We start from the raw sequence: 19,439 nt of genomic DNA, 5'->3' as shown, positions 1-19,439 counted from the left end.
CCTTCTGATGGTCAAACGTTGATCAGCGGAGACAGCGCAAGCCCAGGAGCCACATCTTCCCAGCAGGCACCAGGACAGCTCAATGCCTGTGTTTCCCATGCTGTAATGTTTATATGCAGGATATGGATGATCTCCAATAAAGCAGCTCGTTCGGAATAGCTACGGAATTGCCACGACCGCAGTTCACTGGCCCGTCAGTCCCACCCCGGTCGCAGCAAATGGGCGGTGGAAAATGTGGCTGTGACAAACCAGGCTGGTCTCTGCCTTGCTGCCTTCACAAGGAAATGAGGGATCTCTCTTCCACAATGGGTGTAAAGGGTGTTCCAGAGCTGCTCTCCTCCCATAAGTAATCCAGAGCTTTTTGAGGGGGGCACGACCGTTCCCTAGCACTGCGTGGCAGGAAGGAGAGCTTGTGGCGACCCCAAGGCAGGTACAGACACTGATGAGTAACAACATTTTAAAAGAAACAGGCTGGTATAGCTTGAAATTATATCCACTACCATTAAAGCCTAATTACAAATACATTCTGTTAATCTCAGTAAGACACTGACACATGAACTCTTTCAGCTACTCTTGTCTTCGAAGGTACAAATTCATGACAGGGAAAGGGGGGGGGAATCCCCAAATGTTTTTTAAAAGTTTATTTCTAGCCCTGAAAGAACAGTTATTAAACAAAGTCAACAAATACAGTAGTTAATATTGCAGTAACAATTAAATAACATAATGGGATTAAATTACACAAAAGGCAACATTAACATCTGAAGACAGTTAAAAAAATAAAAAGAAAGCTTGCACCTACTTCCATTTCCATCGACAGCGTAAGGAACAGAGGGAAAAACAGACCAGAGAGATTTATTGACTCAATTCCAGCTGGAGAGACCCTTAACCGCTTCCTTGTCCCTCCCCAGCCCCTCTGACAATGGGACCCATCTGCTTTAGCCAAACCCTCGCACCTCCCTGCACAGAGAGCCAGGGGGGAAGCTCCAATTAGTCTCATTAGGGCAAAGTGCACATTCCCATGGTTGTTTTTAAAGAGAAATCTGGTTTATTCTATGATCACAAGAAAGTCCCAGGAGTCTCACATTCCCTGCACACTGCATCTCAGCCAAAAGCTGCCCCACTAACCACATGGGACACTTTAGATGGATCACGTGCACATTTGATCCCGGCTCAGGATCTCATGTGGGCACCCAGGAGAGAGGCATGGGAATGCCCACGTTGGGATGCAATCTGTCCCTTCCCATCACCTCCTCAAGCTCTGGCTGGTCTCCACCTGCCCCAGTGACAAAGCAGAGCTGCCCAGCCCTGCACCAAGCCTTAAGGACTCCAAGCTACTCCCACCAGGAAAAAAACACGGTTTGCAGTTTTAACCTGGCACACACCCCCAGGTGACACTGCTGGAAAAGCGATGCCCGACCCACCAAGACACTAAAGCACAGCACAAAAACCTTCTCCTGGCTCTCCTCTCCTGCCAGCTCCACCTCTGATCCCCAAGAGAAACCTCACCAAAGACCAACCGCTGCATGGGGAGAGGGAGATGCTGACACTTCTCAGCCTCAGAGCTAAACACCTTCCCAGGTCACACACACACACCATTTGGGAACTTCGGGATTGGGCCAAGTTTTGTGTGCTAAGGTGGATGAAACTTCAGAAATCATCTCCAAAATGGACTAAATTGAACGAATTTTGTAACATATATTTCAAACCATTCTCTTTCATCAATAAAAGTGAACTAATAAGTTAAAATTACTTATGATTTCTTGTTCTCTTTCTATTAAAAAAAAAAGCTAAATTTATATAGATTGTGCCATTAAAAAAAAAAACCAACAAAAAAAGAAAGAGGAAAGAAAGAAAAGCTCCCAGTTTAACTCTGGCACAAGGAGTTTCACCAAGTCCATTGCCAGCAACGGACAAAGAGGGAACCATTGGTACAACATGTTTTTTCCTCAGCCAAGCCTCCTCGCTGCTCCATTTGACCAGGGAGCCAGATACACTCAACCTGGGGTGATTACAGTGTCCCCTGGCTCCTAATAATTTTTTTTCCCTGGGAAATGCATCTGGATTTCCTTGGCTGGAATGAGACACCTCCTTGAATTTAAAATTTAAAGCCATATTCTTACACTTACAGTTAGAGGGATTTATCCGTGATGGAACAGTTAAGATAATTCACCCAACACAGATTTTAACTACCACACAGGAGCAGAACACAAGCTGAACCTGCCCAGCAAGGCACTCTGCTGGCACCACACAATCCCCAGGAGCTCCTGAGTCCCAGTAGATGCTGTGAGACCCCAGCCCTGCTCCCCCCTCCATCATCACCCAAACAGCCTCCACTGTCCTGGCTGGCTGCTCTCAGCTGGAAGTTGGTTTTGTCATACCTTGGCTACCAGTCCTCAAACTGTCATTATCTCTATACAGATACTGATATTCTCTGAATATGACTTCTATCCCCTGCCAGCAATGTTTAGAGAAGTGTGCAAAAAGGTTTTTATTCAGGGTCCTCTGTCCATACCCAACCATAACTCTGTCTGTCCCAGGCCCTGCCCCACTGGGAATGCAATAAAATCCCACTAAAGGCATGGTTGTTCTTTCACAGACTTATTTGGCACATTGTTACTACAGTTGGCTCTTCCTCAAACGCTTGGGGAGGTTGAAATGCATAGACTGCAGCACTAGAAGGAGCCAGGGGCACAGGCTCTGCTACACTCGCCCCTGGCAGCACCCCAAGAACTCAACCGCTCTGGTTCTCACTATCCTTCAAAAGGAGGCACTTTTTCTTGCATTGAAGGGTTCACTGCAGCCGTCCTGGCTGGCACAATGTCTTTAGTGAGAAGGATCAATGTGACATGTCCCCTCAGCACTGTCCTCCCCTCAGCTTCCACCTCAGAACAGTGCTTTGGCATCTCCAGGTGTTCATCATCTTCTGTTTGGATCATAGTTTAAAAATCCTGTATCTTCAGTGTCCTCAGATCTGGTTATTTGTTCTTCTGGTTTCGTTAGTACAAATGGAGCACATACAAAACTGGAAAAAATAGCTCTAATACTTAAACTCTGACAACTCCATAGGTTGATGCATTATTTGCTTGGGGGAAAAAATTACAACATATACAAAAATGTATTTGATACAAAAAAGGGAAATGTAAAATAAAAAAGTCAAAGGCACCAGCATAACTTCCAAAGCCCAAGTCAGAGCATAGATACATGTTTTTAAACCACCCACCGCACCAAGCACGTTAACCCTTAAGCTTCTGGCCAGCAAGTCTAACAGGGAAAAAAGAGCACACAAGGAAGACAGCTGGAATTTTTTCTTGCCCTGACTAGAATTGATCATTTGATCATAAATAAAGTATCTGACCCCAACCTACGTATCCATAACCCACATCAAAAGACTTGACCGATCATTACGGTTCTACAAAGAGCCCACGTTTTTGATTTAAAAAAAGTCCACAGAGCACAGGCATAAGAAAAAGCTGAACACTTCTCTTCCCCCCCTCTCCTTATTCATCTTAGAAAGTGAAAAACATCTCCATGCATTATGACTCCCTAAGTAGCCAAGTTGTCAATTCTACAGTGCAGCAACAGCTTGTCCATAAAAGAAATGAGAGGCAAGATGTACCTTCACATTCGCCACACCTGCTGTGAATCTCGTCATGGGGGAGCTTTACCAGAGGGATTTAGAAGCCAACAGGTAGAGGGGGGGAAGAGGAGAGTCAAAGAGATCAGCAGGTAAAATTAGTACTGCTCTCTGAAAGCTTGAACCTGTCATTCAAGTATTGAAAGTACCCAGAGGGTACAACGAACAGGAGCTGTTACAGCGAAGTCGTTAAAAACCCTTAAAGCCCCGGGCACAGTAAGTGGCATTTCTGGGCTGTCTGGGGAAAAAAAAATCAGAATAAAACACAACTAAAGGCCAGTAATTCAGTCCTCAATTCCTTCTGGACCCCAGACCGGGATCGCTAGAGTCGCCACAATGTATTTCGGGTGTCTTCTGGATGAGAGTTTCTTCCCTTCTGCAGACGTTTCCCACCCTCCCCCCCCCACCAAAATCCCTTCCCTCCCCACTGAAGTGTAACAATTTCATATATTATAAAGATTTGTAAAATACAAACAAACAAAACAGGAGGAAGGCTGTGGCAGGATGTTAGCGGTTACTCTTCATTGCTTCTTTGGCTGCCAAGATCAGTGGCGTCAAGCTGGACAGAGGTTTGGCCAGTTTCAAGAAGGGATGCTGCCAGGGAGAGAGAAACACTGGAAATCAGTGAAAGACACGGTTTAAAAGGCCAGCAAAGGGTTACTTTTCAGCAGGATTCATGTTTGTGTGGAGCTGGGCAGGAATGATTCTTCATTTTAACTGCTAACTTTTCCATGCGTTTCTCCTGATGTTTATAGGGAAAAGGTGATCCCAAGCTGGCTGGGATCATACTGCCTCGCCCAGTGGGGTTTCTCCTGGAATAGCTCACCACTTTTGGAAAAGGTGAGTATTGAAGCTGCACTCACAATGAGCAAAACAGCAAAGATCTGAACAAGGAATAATCAGAGAAAGTTAAGGAGCAGCAGCTGGCTTTACTGGGAAAGCCTCCACATCATCTGGCTTCCAGGCTCAGAGCTACTCCTTGTTCTCCCCAGGAATGGCCATCAGTTATTATATCACTCCTTCACACAGGAAAAAACCTGAAGGTGTTTAAGCCTGCAAGAAGATCTCATCTTACAAGCCAGCTTTTCTCCAGGAGGTATTTAAAATCCAAACTAAAAGGAGAAATGGTGGCACAATGGCAGGTGCACTGAGCTCCAGCTGCTCAGCTGGTAAGGCAGAACCCTGGGGAAAACAGCAGCTTTTCTTTTCAGGGCTTGAACACTGACTTCAGACTAGCAGATAAACAGTTCTTTTAAAGAGCTCTGAGGAGGATATTTGCAAGTGAAGACACAAAAAACAATGCAAATGCTATCAGTGGCCAGCTCCTGAAGGGAGTTCATAAATTGCTGGATGCTTTGGCAGTGGCAGAGGGAAGGCACAGACTGTGATGGAACGACTTTAAGAGTGCATTACAAATGTTTGATGACTGCTGTTCCTACCAACTGCTCTCACTACAGTTCTCAGAAGAAAACACACACACACAAAGGGTGCCAGTCTGCCATGTGGTTTATCACAGGCTGACATTACTCGTGGCTTCTGCACTTCACACTGTGAGGAGAAGCTGAGTCTCACCTGTAGCAATTCTTTGGCTGATCCTCTTTTCTCTACATCCATCTCCAAACATCGGTTCAAGAAATCCCGGAATATTGGGGACAGTTTCTCGGGGTTCTGGAGTTCTGGTGTGCCATTAGTTGCTATCAAATATAAAGCCTGTAAAATGGAGAATAGTGTATAACAAAAACAAATCTTTAAAAGATGCCAAAATGTCCTGTCTAGTGGCAAGCCCTTAGTTGAGAAAGGGCTCTGCTGCCTACTTCTCAAACTTATGAGATTTAAGCTGTAAAAATGCCACAATTATAGGCAGTCATGACTTATTCTTGCTAGTAACAAAATAATATTCAAAATCTTTTGGCAACAGATACTTATTTTAGCAAAGAAAATATCAGATTGTGACAGAGCAACACTTTTCATAATCTGATACATTTACTTTCCCTAAACTATCACAGAATCCTGAGGTCAAAATCTTCCATTTAGAGGATTTACCTGCCTGTAACTGAAACACTGTATTTTGACCTCAAGATTCTGTGATAGTTTAGGGAACTGATTCGGGTTGGAAGGACATTAAAGACCATCTGGTTCCACCCTCGTGCCATGGGCAGGGACACCTTCCACTAGACCAGGTTGGTTCAAGCCCCATCCAGCCTGGCCTTGGACACTTCCAGGGATGGGGAGTCAGGGTAGGGATGATTGCAAATTCAAGACAAGTGTCCTCCCTTGGAGAACTTTTCTTGCACTGCTGAAGCTTCTTGGCTTTTTCATTTCTTTTATTGCAGACACAATCAATGACCAATTACTGAAAATGTTTGATATGGTGAACACCCACAAGCAGTTCCAACCCCGGGGCTTCTTACCCTCAGGGGGTTTTCATTGAGGTACGGGGGTTCTCCTTCCACCATCTCAATAGCCATGATGCCCAGAGACCAGATATCCACTTTGGGGCCGTATGCTTTCCGTGTGACCACCTCTGGAGCCATCCAGTACGGAGTTCCCACCATGGTGCTGCGCTTGCTCTGCTCAGGGGTGATCTGAGCACAGAAACCAAAGTCGGCTGCAGGACAACAGAAGGATGAAGAGGTTAAACTGGTGCACCCCCAGAAGTGGGTTTCCTAGAAGACTTCTCTATTGCTACACATATATTTCATTGAGAGGGGTTTAGGGGGGTTTCTTCTGCCCCTCCCCACATTCTCCATATTAAATAAGCCAACGTGCAAGATAAGATACAAAACCTGAAGGTGTTTAAGCAGGGCAGAATTCTGTGGACTGAAGACAAGGCTTTTTCTCCTCTGGAAAGAAGAATTACCCTGCAGAAGGAATGGTATTTTGCCCAGTCCTTCCTTCAATAATTCTAGACTGGTAGCAGCCAAAATAAGCAATCAAGCAGAACACAGGAGGCAAGTGTCCTGCACTTGGTGTGTTATACAGCCTGAACCAGAAGAAATGAATCCACAATCCATGGCTTCTGCCCTTCTAAACAGATTGTACTTGTGCAGCTACTGAGTTGAACATTTCACAGCAATCTGGCCATCTAGACAGGTACTACAGCTGACAGGGACACGGAAACAAGGCTTCAGGTAAGTGCAGTGCTACCCCACTCAGCAGGAGGAACCTGGACAAACAAACCTTTCCACAAGGTAACTACCAAAGAGAACAACCACACTCAAGAAAACAAGAAAAGTCACCTATTCCTACAGCCTTCAGGTGCAGCAGCAATGCACGTTCCATCATGTTACTCTATCCAGCTGCAGCACTCCCACTTCCCAGGCATGTAAAGCATCAATAAGAACACAGTTAAGGCAGGAGACAGATATTACCTTATCATTGACACTAAGTTAGAGAAAGAGAGAGAGAGAGAGAAGGAGAGGGAGGGAGAGAAAGAGAGAAATTTAAATTCTGAAAGTGTTATGCCAAGCAGTGCTAACAAAAGAGCCACAGTCATGGAAGTGCCAAGTTGTACCAAGAAGACAATTTAACAAAGAACTATCCCCACCCTGATAGCACCCTGTGCTGCCTTAAAACCAAACCAAACCAAACAACCCCACACAAAACAAAAAACAAAAAAAAAAAGATACAAAAAAACCCTAAAAAATCAAACCTACAGGAGTCACCAAGTTTCCCCTGCAGTTTTTGGCCTTATCCAGGTGTCACACTTGACTCACAGCACAGCCCATTTCAGTGACCACCCCAGAGAAGCAGCAGCAGTTTGTGTCTCCTGACCTCCCAGTGAGGCCTTGAGCACCACACCACCAGCACAGAGAGAAAAGACAGGCAGGAACCCAGTTTCCCCAAGCAGTGTGTGTAGGTGTGTGCAGCTGTGCAGTGGTGACACTCGTCCTGTCACCAGACTCCCTCAGAGAAGGGGAAGAGCTTAAATAGAATGTGCAACTTCTTCCACCCTCCAACCCTTAACAACTGCTAGAAGCTCTGTAGTCATACAGCCTCAGAAGAGCTTGTCTCAGCACTGACTACAACACCTCCCCTTCACACAGGGCATTTTTACAGCTGATTCCTGTTTCCTCCTGTGTCTCCTTCCTCCTCATCGTCCCCCAGTCTCCTGGGGTGATGCTTCTTGATTCATGCTGCCAACCCTGTCCTTTGGCCACTCTGCTTTGCTTTGACACCTCTTTTTTTGCACTTTTGATCCTTCTCCTGCTACTTCTTCTCAGCCACATCCTCTGCTGTAGGTGTTCACTTCTCTTCAGCCTCTGAATCCACAGTTTGTGCACAAACACATCACACCCTTAAAACAAATAACCCCCTCTATGCAAGCGAGCACTGCATCCAAAGATGCTGGTAAGCAAATCAGGCTGCTCATAATCTTCCTTCACACTCCATCTCATAAATAAAATGAAATTGAAAGCCATCTAGAATAAGGAATACTGTTAAGACATTTTCATGGCACTTCAAATTTCTACCCAACTGTAAAAACACTTTTTACTTTACACCTTTTTTTACCTTAACTCTTCCGTTGCTATATGTTTTACACATTCCTGCATACCAAAAATTCAAACAATGCACCACTTTCTCAACAGTCCTGACAGCTACAAGTGGTTTCCTGTCATTTTTATTTACACACACCATGTACACAAGTCCATGCATGCACAACAATTACCTGAAAAGCAAGAAGTTTCTTTTGTTGTGATTATATTAATGGAAGTGTGTTACACTTCTGGCCCAAGAAAAGGCACAGGGTAAGACTAGACTGCAATACAAATGATCAATAAAGTACAGTTTTCTCGTTGGTGGCCTTCTAATGAATGGGGCAAAGCACTAAAATCAAGTCATAACATCCTGACAAAGCTACTGCAGTTTGCTGCAACTTTTCTCTTGCAATCATTCCCATTTTGCTTCACTCTGTAGTACCAGTTACTTCATATTTACCAACGTATTCATGAGACCACAGGTTTGCTTCAACATCCTTCCGGGCTAACACGTTCACAGCCTGAGTCTGAGGGCCCTCAGAATTTCAGTACCTGCTGCCTGTTACACATTTTGTAACACAGAATGAATTTCTATTCCTCACAGTCAATAAAAATCCACCTCAAATTTCCCTGCCAGCTCTCCTTCTACTGATTTACACACCGAGTCAGAGATCACTGGAAAGAAGAACCAGAGCATTAAAACAATTGTCAGCTACTCACTTAGTTTAACTGATCCATCCATTCCCAAGAGCACATTGTCACTCTTAATGTCTCTGTGGATGACCTGGTTGGCATGGAGGAACTCAAGTGCTTGCAAGCACTGGATAGGAGAGAAAAAACCCATCGTTCAGCACATGGAAACACGCCTGGTATATGTGAACACAAATTCAAGGCAATGCTTACACCCTCAGCCAGCTCTGAGTGCAAAAATGTAACAGGTATTATTGCAAATAACCAGCAGAGGAAGCTCTTGGGCTAAAAAATACTCTCCAGATTTCAGGAAGACAAAAACCATGGAGTTTCTCTATCTTAACAAACGCATATATAAAACTCCTCACCACTCAAGATGCTCTCAGAAATCCCAGATGTTAATTCTGGAACATCCCACAGATTCTACAGAGGAACCATAAAGGATTAAGTGAGAGCTTTTTAGGCTGAGGTCTCACCAAGGGGAATTGGTGAGGATTCATTCCCAACATCCACACAATTTCTACAGCGAAATCTGTAAAACATCTTCATTCTGAAAGTCACTAATACTGGTTTTGCATTGTTTTTGGATTAAAACCTTTCCCACTAAGTTTCTGCCCAAAACCATAATGAAATTTACTTTTGTTATTTGAGAATAAAAGGCAAAAGAAAAAAGTCAAATTTTTCTTTCAATACAAGCAGAACATTTGCCATTTGCTGCTTGGCACCGATGTCCCCAGTGAGCTTTGTGTATCTTTGTTTGCTTTAGCAAATTGACACTGATTTGCAAAATATAGTGGGCAGCAGAGTACTGATGAAGTACAACACTTCAATATTTGACTTCTTCCTCAGAAAAGTTCATTACTGTTACAAGAAAGAGTTACTTTGGGTTCTCTGCTTCCAGCTCTGGTTCCTCAGGAAACCATTACCTGCCCATGCATGTTCCTGCACAAGTTTGCTCTCCCTGCCCTCCCTCTGGGTGAGGCACAAAAGCAGACGTCATGCTGATGGAGTCAGATGGGCTTTTTAAAAGCCTTGGTCTCTCCTGCACAGCAGATAACACAATTCTCCTTCTGCTGTAATAAATCAAGCCTGAGCTGGATGCTGGCACTGACTCAGGGCAGAAACCACTGATAAGGTGTGATATCAGCTGCTTTTAACTCTTTCATTTGAAATCTTCCGGCTGCTTTAAAATTATTCCAACTACAATCTTCTGGAGAATTCTTTTCCTGAGAAATCCCTCAAGAAAGCTTAACTGGCACAGAACTACAGATTTCACACACTGTGAGAATGACTAAGAGGGAAAATAGATAATCTGCATCCAGTTCATCTTTGTTTTAGTACATGTTTCTTAAAAATACTCCTGTCTCAGCAGATCCACTTTCACACTGGGAGCAAACACAGTTCCCATTCTTCCTTCTGGAAAACGATTGGAAGTTTTCAGGCTTTTTCCTTCTCTTTTTCCTTTCTACATTACCCATATATGAATACTCAAGACTTTTTCTTTTGGTGCCTCTGAATGTTCTAAAAAGCCATTCCTTGCAGCTGCTGAACTTCTCCATTGCTCCTCCCTGAACTTCAGTCCACATTATTCACATCCTTCTGTTAACACTGTCAGCAGGATGAGGCAACCCAAGTACCAAACCCAAAGACTTTATTTGCTCCATTCCCCAAGTTTCCCAAACACTCAGATCAAAATCTGCCACAGCTCTTTTGTGTTATTATAACTTGCAACCCCCTCAATTTTCTCAGTTAACCTAATTTTGTTATTTTCTGTAACTTTAATATTGATTTCTACTCACGGTATCATTCATTCTTAACTCAATGGCTCCATTGCAGCAATTGCTGCAATTAGTCCTAACCTTAGCATTCCATAAAAGCTATGGGAATAGAGTGCACCTTCATCCCTCTACCCAGCAAGTCCAACACTCACCTCTCTGCAGACAGCAGCAATCTGTGCCTCATCCATACATGTCTCTGTGACCACATCTGTTAGGGAGCCCCCAGCCAGATACTCCATCACCACAAACAACTCATCTCCTACGAGGTAACTACAAAGAGAAAACCAAAAGCATGTCCATGTGCCATCAAGGTGACCAAGCCTAAATACAGACTCATTTGCTTCCAAGACCCTCAGGTACAGGAAGTCCAGGTCTGTACAGGGTATAACTTCTTGAAACCCTCAGGGGTGAAGGAATCACCAGCTGGATGCATTTACCTGTCCAGGAAGTTGACTATGTTGGGGTTCTTTAGCTCCTTCATTACCAAGATCTCGTTAATAATCAGCTCCTTCTTGGGCTGTTTCTGCAGGTTGATCTGTTTAATAGCCACCTGAACAGGGCAAAATAAAACAGCAATCACTGAAACTATTAGAAGCTTTCACTCATTCTTAATACAGTGAAGAGTCAGAAGGAATTCTGTAACAGGATTAAAGTTGTTCAGCACAGCTTGCAGCTGGCAAGTTATTTATTTATTAGCACACAACTTAAAAGAATGCAGCCTGGTGAGCACACAACCTGCAGCCGTGGCCAACATCATCCTCTTGCAGCTGAAAGAATCCACAAACAGTAACTGAGGCCAGAACAGACAGAAAAGGGAGATAAAAAGACTCGCCCAATTTCCTATCAACAGACCTGAAAGCAGCAGAGAATCTTGTAGCAACTCAGAGAGAAAGTCTGAGCCTTCCAATGCAAGGTGAGGCAATTTGTTGTCCTATATTCTGACCAGATTGGTGTTTGGGTATAAGGAATGCTGGGAGGCAGAAGGAATTCCTCTCAAAGCAATTATATCAATGAACTATCCCAGAAAGAAAAGGGGAGATAAAGGCCTATCTTGCCCAGGAAATAAGCTAACCAGGACAAGTATTCCAGAGTTTAAAATGGAGAAGAACTGTCCCAGCTCTGCCAGCTACACTTTGTGGAGGTAGTTTAGAGGTCTCCAAAACAACCTACCCATGAGACCAAAACCAAACACAAGAACCAAGGCAGCCTTGTAGAAATTATCGTTATTATATTGCCAGGGGCATTAAAGGAAGAGATTCTTGTCATTCTGTGGCACAGAATGATAAAATAACTAAGAGTGGAGGTGGAGCAGGTTGCTGAGGGTCTTGGGTAAGTGAGTTTGGAATGGAGACCTGAAGGAGCAGATACTCCACAACCCCTCTGGGCTCTGTAAGCCAGTAAGAGGACATGAAGTACTGCAGTAAGTAGAGAGCAAATTAAGAGACACAAATTAAGAGATGATAGACAGGCACATGTTTTATAAAGATGTGGTGCTCCACTGCAAGACTGGTAAATGTGATTACTGCTGAAAGGGCAATTACTTACCAGTGACCTAAGGTATTTAAATACTTATTTAAAGGAAAATTAAGGAAATAATTTAAATAGAAACATTAAAAGAAAAGTAAGGAAATCTAAAGTTAAATAGAAGCAAATAAATACTAAAATTTGAGTCACAGAAACCAGAGATGGCCACTTGATGACAAACATGCAGAGTATTGCTGATGTCACCAATTTCATTAAGTGGGTCTGGAGAAACCAGGGGGTAAAAGCAAAGAGTAGGATGTGGAGGAGACATTCTAACTACAACAGGGAATCACAGGGGACAAGCTGTTTCCACAGAGACAGAAACAACCATCACTTTTACTACAGAACATGTGTGCAAAGCCTAAACAAAGATTTACTTCTGAAAACACAAGACACCAAGGCCTGCAGTTCTTGAAGGATAAACCGTTTTCCAAACTCGTTTCTGGAACACCTCACTCCCTCTGCTTTTCACTGGAAAGACAGAACTCTATTTTCAAGCTTTCACCATCTGATTACTATAGAACAAGGCACACACTGTTAGAATTGACTATGACAAACATTCTTCTGAGAGCTGATATCAGATATGGGAGGCACTGAAGGAAAGTCTGGCCACCTCCAGAAGAATATTTAGAGAGAAAACGAACGCAGGAATCTTACCTCCTGCCCTGTTGCCACATCAATAGCTGTGAAAACTGTACCTGAAGCCCTGTGAAGAGAAAGAAAAATGTTACAGCAACTTGCATCTCTTTGTAACAAACTCACAAGCGAACAGCCAAATCACAAACACAAAATTGTTTCAGCTTTCAATTCAAAATGTCCACCACTGTGTAAAGCCTTCACTGTTTATTTACTTTACAGTTTGTTGCCCAGAGAAGCTGTGGCTGCCCCATCCCTGGAAGCGTCCAAGGCCAGACTGGATGGGGCTTGGAGCAACCTGGGCTAGTGGAAGGTGTCCCTGCCCATGGCAGGAGGGTGTCACAAGGGGAGCTTTAAGTTCCTTTTCAACCCAAACTATTCTGGGATTCATCACTGCTGAATGCAGCCAACATTTCTGCCTGCACAGAAAGAGGTGGGTACACGACAGTATGAGACAGAGAACAGCACAGTGCTGCCAACACTGGCCCACTGGGAATAAAAGTTGGGGGGAACACTTACCCCTGCCCGATTTTTTCATATCTGGTGTATTTTTTCTTGGGATCTCCTATGCTTACAATAGTGCCTAAAAGAAAAAACAACAGAAGAGTCAATCCAATCCCACTGTCCCCCTTCAGCAGGGCTGGCCTGGCCAAGATATGCCCAAGTTCAAGGAGCAAAGCTGATGCACAAACAGCTGAAGCTGCACAGGAACATTAATACGCTGAAAAATTATCTTCAAGGTGGTTATGGAACAAGCCACAGCAGAAACTACTTCGTGTTATTATGGCTGTAACATACATGCAGATCACATTATCACAACTGAACTCTGATAAAAAAAAAAAAAAAAATGTTCTATAATATTTTTCTACCCAACAGAGCTCTGAAGATTATAAATGAGCATAACCTCTGAATATGTTTTTCTCAGCTACTGACATTAAACTAGCCAAGCACGGTATCCACACAACTCTTACACAAAAATAAGGACAAGGGCAAACATTTAATATTCCTCTCCCATTCCTAAAGCCTTTGTTTATCTGAAATAAAATCACCTACGTAGTTTTTCCATGATGTCTTCATCTGACATTTTGGTCTTCTTTTTCTGCTTATCCCCCGATTTCGTGGCGCTGTCAGCACAAGAGTCACCAGCTGGGGCAGGGATGGGGTCAATCACAGAGCGGGTGTAAATCTGTGAAGGAGACCACGGACCTGAGCATCGGCTTTGCAATCCCTGACCTTCAGCTGAAAACAATCACAGCCCTGAAAAGATCCCTAGGCACCATTTTGTAACAGGCAGGAGGCAGAAATTAGACCTGAGAAACGCTGAAGTCCCCTGGCAACAGTACTGACCTCTGAAAGACACCTCCTGAACAGAGTGGATGCCAGGAAGTTAACCCCAGCTTCCAAGGACAGATGTTTCATGGGGTTTTTACCTGCTTATTCTTTATAACCCGTGCTAGTTAACAGAGAAGCAATCACTGATTATTAGTGAAATAAATTCCTACTAAGATCTAAAGGAAAAAGACTCATGATTGCCATGAAAAGAAGCGTGAGATTCTAAAAAATTTCCCAGTTGCCCCCAATTTGAGTTTTTTAAAAAGATTTAATTTCTTGGAGATTTATTTAATTTCCTCCTGAGCTGTTCAGACGTGCACAGCTACTCTAGAAATATCCAGCTCTCACATTTTATACGTCTACATCCCAAGAGTGGGCAATTATAAAGCAGTACCAGTTGACAAATAAACACAATTCACATTTGCACTCCTGGAGGGAGAAAAAGTGAGCAACAAAGAGGCAAAATGTACAGCTACCACAGCCAAAGGAAGGAGCTGGAATAAGTGGGATCCCTGGGATGTTATTACCAGGGTGGGTAGTTCAGGACTACACTAAAACAATGAACAACTTCTGAAGCATTTAACTGTTCACGTGCTGCTGAGGGCTTTGTGAGTGAAATAAGCTTTCAAGTCTTGACTCTGAATTGCTTTGGGTCCAGGCAGTGTATTTGGTGAGGCTGTCACACCAAATGCCACCAAATCAAATGAAGAAAATCAAACACACTACACTTGTGCCACTGTGCTGGACCACGGTACAGAAACTACCTACAGGACTAAAAAGCCTCCTCCTCACACCCTGGGTTGAAGGATAAGCTTAATTGGATACCTTCAACACAAGCCACACAAGAGATCACCAAATCTCAACGATCTCAGAGGTCTTTTTCAACCTAAATGATTCTATGATTCCACTTACTTCAGGATTTCTGGTCCAACTGACATCCAGAAATTAGGTATTTTCTTGGCAACTTCAAAAAACAGAACTCTTCCCAAAAATCTTACAACAGCTCATTTCACAAATAAAACACTTTTCTAGAGAACAGATGTAGAAGTTCTGCAATACAAAGAATTCCAGAATTCTGCACTGTCAAGTTTTCCAGCTGCTCACCGATTTTGTGTGATCTGGCCGTGGAGCAATCACAGGAGGAGGAGCTTCTTCATCATCCTCATCATCATCTGCCACAGCTGTTGATGGTTCTGAACCTTTGGCATTGGTCTACATTTTTACCAACATTAAAAAAAAAATAAACAAACAAATGTGTCTCCCCCACAGTATTAAAGACTTGATTTTTTTTTTCACATTAAGATAAAAGAATTCTTACTGACGTCAAAAGAAAATAACAAACCAATCAACCTATCCCTAAGTTATTACATTTTATAATGAGACTCAAATACTGTCACTCCAGTGAAATATGCCCTGCTGACCCCCACAATTCATGTTTTTATTCCACAAAGAATATCCTCATTTTTATACTTTTAAACTTTATACTGTTTAATACTTCGAAATTCAGGATATAACAAATACAGAAGACCTGAATTAGTATGCACCTAAGGATATCCAAATAATAATAAAGACACTCACCGTTGGCATTCCTGAAGGGAAACCATCTTTTTCTAAATAGGACAAACAGCAGAATACATAAAACCATCAGAAAAAAATAATACAAAGTGAACTCTATAGAGTAAAGGATGAAAATATTACACAGCCTTATTACTAAGCTACAAATAATTTGGAAGAAAAGCAGGCAAAACTGTACCTGTTTGTAGGACAATCCTTCTCTCAGCCCTCCCAACTGGCTCCCAATCTGGGAGTCACAAATTATTTTGCATCTTTGATGTCACCAGCTGGTGACATCAAGCTCACAGACAACTGTGAGGAGAAAGGGTTCCAGCATGAAACCAGTTCATACCAGTCTCAGAGCTCCAGCTTCAGAAACACAGCCCCTTCAAGTTCATTTTGGCTGCTATTGTGAATTATCCAGTTCTTTCTTCCACTCTCCACTTAAAACAGGAAATTAACTGGACAACGCCAGTTTCCAGTAAGTTTTAAATCCACCTTCAAGTATTTGTTCCTCACTGAATCAGCATTTGAACCTGATTTATTATTCTGAGAGGAAGACTGTGCTCCAAATACCCAACTCCAATGTCTTGCACACACTTGGCTCTCACCTGGAGCAGAAAAACTCAGATATTTCTGTTTTGCTGTGTCTTTGGAGTCATAGAATTTCAGTACATCCAGTACTGCCTGGGGGTTCTTCTTCTGTTCTAGCTTGGTGATATTTGAGGTCTGAAGCAACCGAGCCCATTGTTCTGGCATTCCCTGAAAAAACAGGGGATTTTAAGTATTCTAGTTTTTTAAAGATTTTTAAAGAGCAAAACAAACTTCTTCCCTCTATAAAAACCATAACATGCACAGCTTTAAGCACATGAGCAACATGTGTTCAATGGGGAGCCACAGGTGGCAACACGAACCGTGGTGCCAACACAACAGCAGCTCTTCCAGCTATATTGAGCCAGATGGGGACACAACACTCAGCAGAACCACTGCTACCCACTAACAAAAGTAAAGTGAAGGAGGTTTGTCAGGGAGAGCTTTCCCATGTGACACAAAGCACCAGATGTGACACTGACACTGGAGAAGCACTAACAGGTCGTGGCATCATAACTCTGTGTGCTGTACAAACACACAGGAAAATAAGTTCTTTGATATAAACAGAGACCAACTTGCACTTTAACCTAAAGCATTGCCTGGGCTTCACTGCAGCACTGACCACGAGTGTCTTCCAAGGCACCCCAAGGCAGGAATACTCACCGTGAACTCTCCAGTAACAGCATCAAAGCCAACGTGGATGGTGTGTTCAAAATCTGACGGTGGGGAGATTTCTGGCCGCTCCTTTTCTTTCTTCTTGCTTCCTGAAAAAGTCATTCAAAGATCTCAATGTCAGGAAGAAACTCTTCCCTGTGAGGGTGGTGAGGCCCTGGCACAGGTTGCCCAGAGAAGCTGTGGCTGGCCCTGGATCCCTGGAAGTGTCCAAGGCCAGGATGGACAGGGCTTGGAGCAACCTGGGCTAGTGGAAGGTGTCCCTGTCCATGGCAGGGGGTGGGACTGGGTGGTCTTTAGGTCCCTTCCTCCCCAAACCATCCTGTGATTCTAAGAATCAACGCCTTGTTCCATTCAAATTATTTATATGATGGCAGCAAGAAAATAAGTGATTAAGAGCACCAGAGTGCTCTGTTGAGCACATGAAATCTGAACTTTTTAAATGTTTACAATGCAAAAAAAGGACATTTTAATATGGATTAAGTAAAGCAGTGAAGACAACTTCAGTTCAACCTCAAGTTCACCCTAAAGACACCTAAAGCTCAGTTGCCTCACTGCTTCAATTCAAGTTAATTAATGCAAAGTAGGACTTCCTGTGATGAAGATAAGAGTTTATAGCCTCAGAGCAATTACCTAATTTAAATTAAAAGGGAAAAAAAAGCATAACAAGTACCAGGAGCAGGAACAGATAATTAGAAAGACCATGTGCACAATCCAACCCAGATCCAATTAAATTTATAAGATGTTTTCTAAAGCCTGGGGCTTTGGTTTTTTGTTTGTTTGTTTGTTTGTTTGTCTGGGGCGTTTTGGGAGAGGGTGGGGGGGGGGTAAATTTTTTTTATTTTTCTGCTTTGTTTTGAAATTCACCTTAAAAAATCCTGTTGTTTCGGTACAGAAAAAGCAGGTAAAGCAGCACCCTCTTCAATACCCCGCAGCAAGCAGAGATGGTGCCGCCCAGAGCCAGGAATCCTCTGAGCCAGGAATCCGCCTGAAATCCCCTCACGCTGGCGGGAAGGGAAGGACAGGCAGCGAGGACAATGCTCCCAAACGAAAAGCCATGTGGGCTGCCTCCAGCTGAACAATGCCGTGGAAAGACACGGCTGCTATAAACAGGATATCTTTAATATGGCTGCACAGGGCAGAGCCAAAAAGCAAACGGGCTGTCAGACGTTCTCATTAACCAGCGTTCAGTCACGGGACAGGAGAAACTGCTCCTGTGAAAGCTGAGGAAAGCATCATTTCCTCCCTATTTCTTCCCAATTTCTTGCAGTTATGTGAAAGCAAGAGGGAAAAAATATATTTTAAAACGTTATATTCCTTAGGAAGGTTCCTGTTCAGGAGCACTTGACATGTAGGGAACAGGAGCTGGTGCTCAACCCATCCAGCACGCGCTGTGTAAATAAACCCACTCCTTCCAAAAACACATAGATCCCATCAGTGGGCAAGGCAAGGAGACTAAAAATCATTCCTCTGCCCACAGGAACAGTGGAGCAGAGCAGCACTTCAAACAAACAGCTCCTGCCAGAGGCAAGCCCGGTGAGTCATGTGCTGGCAGGACATCCTCGAGCGCTGAGAACAAGGCCACGGGGAGGCCACACTGCTTCCCAGCCTCTGGCTGGGTCTGGAACAGCTCTGGATTGCAACGGGAATCCCTTTAGTGAAGGGCAAGGCTTGTCTCAAACAGCAAGTGAAAGCAGGAAGTGGTGGTCTTTTATGGACACGGGTGGGCCTGAAAGAAATAAGTCTGTAAGCAGGAAGCTACTACAGGTTGGTGGCAGCACCCCAGGAGAGACTCCAGACCTCTGAGGGTGGTGAATTTGGGTGCTCAAGGTGGCAAATCTGGGTGCTGTCAGCTCGGGGTAGTGGCACATGTCTGGAGCAGGTTCTGGCTTAGCCCTTCAGTCCTGCACAAACTGGTGTTGTACTATTAAATTGTTGGTCGTGGGAGAAATGCCAAGACTTTGCCCCTTGGACCTGCAGGGACAGCAGCATAGTCCCCCTGTTCCCGGGAGGGGAAGACACACAGGTCCTTTGGAAGGATTTAGTGAGCTGGAGAAATGCTGTGTGATTAAGGAGGTGCCTCAAAAATACAACTCAAATACAACTCAAACACAACTGGACTCCTCCCCAAATGAAGCCACAGGCACTCACAGCAAAGGCATCACCCAGGGCACTTCACACGGCAAACCCATCCTCACACATCCCTCGCTTCCCAGCAGCCAAATTCCGTACACAAGGCAAGAATCACAGCTGTTTCCCAACAGCTGGTGGTAGCAGGGAGCTGACTCCAGGTGAACATCTGGAGTTACTGAGCTCCAGCTGAAATCACACCGAAATCTGACCCCGAGAGGTGCCCTCAGCACCTCCTTTAACACGTTCTGCTCAAACGTTTCTTCTTTTAGGGGACTATTTTAAAGCTTTCCAAAATCACACAGAAGTTCCTTTGACTTCAGAAATCAAGCCAAGGAAATTCACGGTGATTAAGTACTCTAGTAAGAAGATGACTATCGCTTCATTTATCCTAAACAATGGAACCAGGGGGAACAAACC

At 43.8% G+C, this 19,439-nt stretch overlaps 1 protein-coding gene across 2 annotated transcripts in view; it reads right to left on the bottom strand.

The window, feature by feature from the left end:
• Positions 1-626: 626 nt before the first annotated feature.
• PAK2 (p21 (RAC1) activated kinase 2) overlaps positions 627-19,439 on the bottom strand; it is a 42,780-nt gene continuing 23,967 nt past the window's right edge. The window contains exons 3-16 of one of the 2 annotated variants that reach the window (XM_027703705.1): positions 16,881-16,981; positions 16,238-16,388; positions 15,651-15,682; positions 15,177-15,284; positions 13,794-13,926; positions 13,260-13,323; positions 12,762-12,810; positions 11,018-11,130; positions 10,733-10,850; positions 8,833-8,932; positions 6,046-6,242; positions 5,207-5,344; positions 4,106-4,228; positions 627-3,872 (exon numbers count right to left, since the gene is read on the bottom strand). In XM_027703705.1, coding sequence (XP_027559506.1) covers positions 4,142-4,228; positions 5,207-5,344; positions 6,046-6,242; positions 8,833-8,932; positions 10,733-10,850; positions 11,018-11,130; positions 12,762-12,810; positions 13,260-13,323; positions 13,794-13,926; positions 15,177-15,284; positions 15,651-15,682; positions 16,238-16,388; positions 16,881-16,981 — 1,391 coding nt within the window. In that variant the 3' untranslated portion in view covers positions 627-3,872; positions 4,106-4,141. Of the gene's footprint in view, positions 4,229-5,206; positions 5,345-6,045; positions 6,243-8,832; positions 8,933-10,732; positions 10,851-11,017; positions 11,131-12,761; positions 12,811-13,259; positions 13,324-13,793; positions 13,927-15,176; positions 15,285-15,650; positions 15,683-16,237; positions 16,389-16,880; positions 16,982-19,439 lie in introns of both variants that reach the window. The other variant, XM_027703704.1, reaches the window with a different exon arrangement.

This window comes from Neopelma chrysocephalum, unplaced genomic scaffold (assembly GCF_003984885.1).
Source record: "Neopelma chrysocephalum unplaced genomic scaffold, ASM398488v2 Primary Assembly neopelma1_252, whole genome shotgun sequence".
NCBI lineage: Eukaryota > Metazoa > Chordata > Aves > Passeriformes > Pipridae > Neopelma > Neopelma chrysocephalum.
The sequence above is the reverse complement of the archived record's forward strand: the minus strand, read 5'-3'. Positions and strand labels throughout refer to the sequence as shown.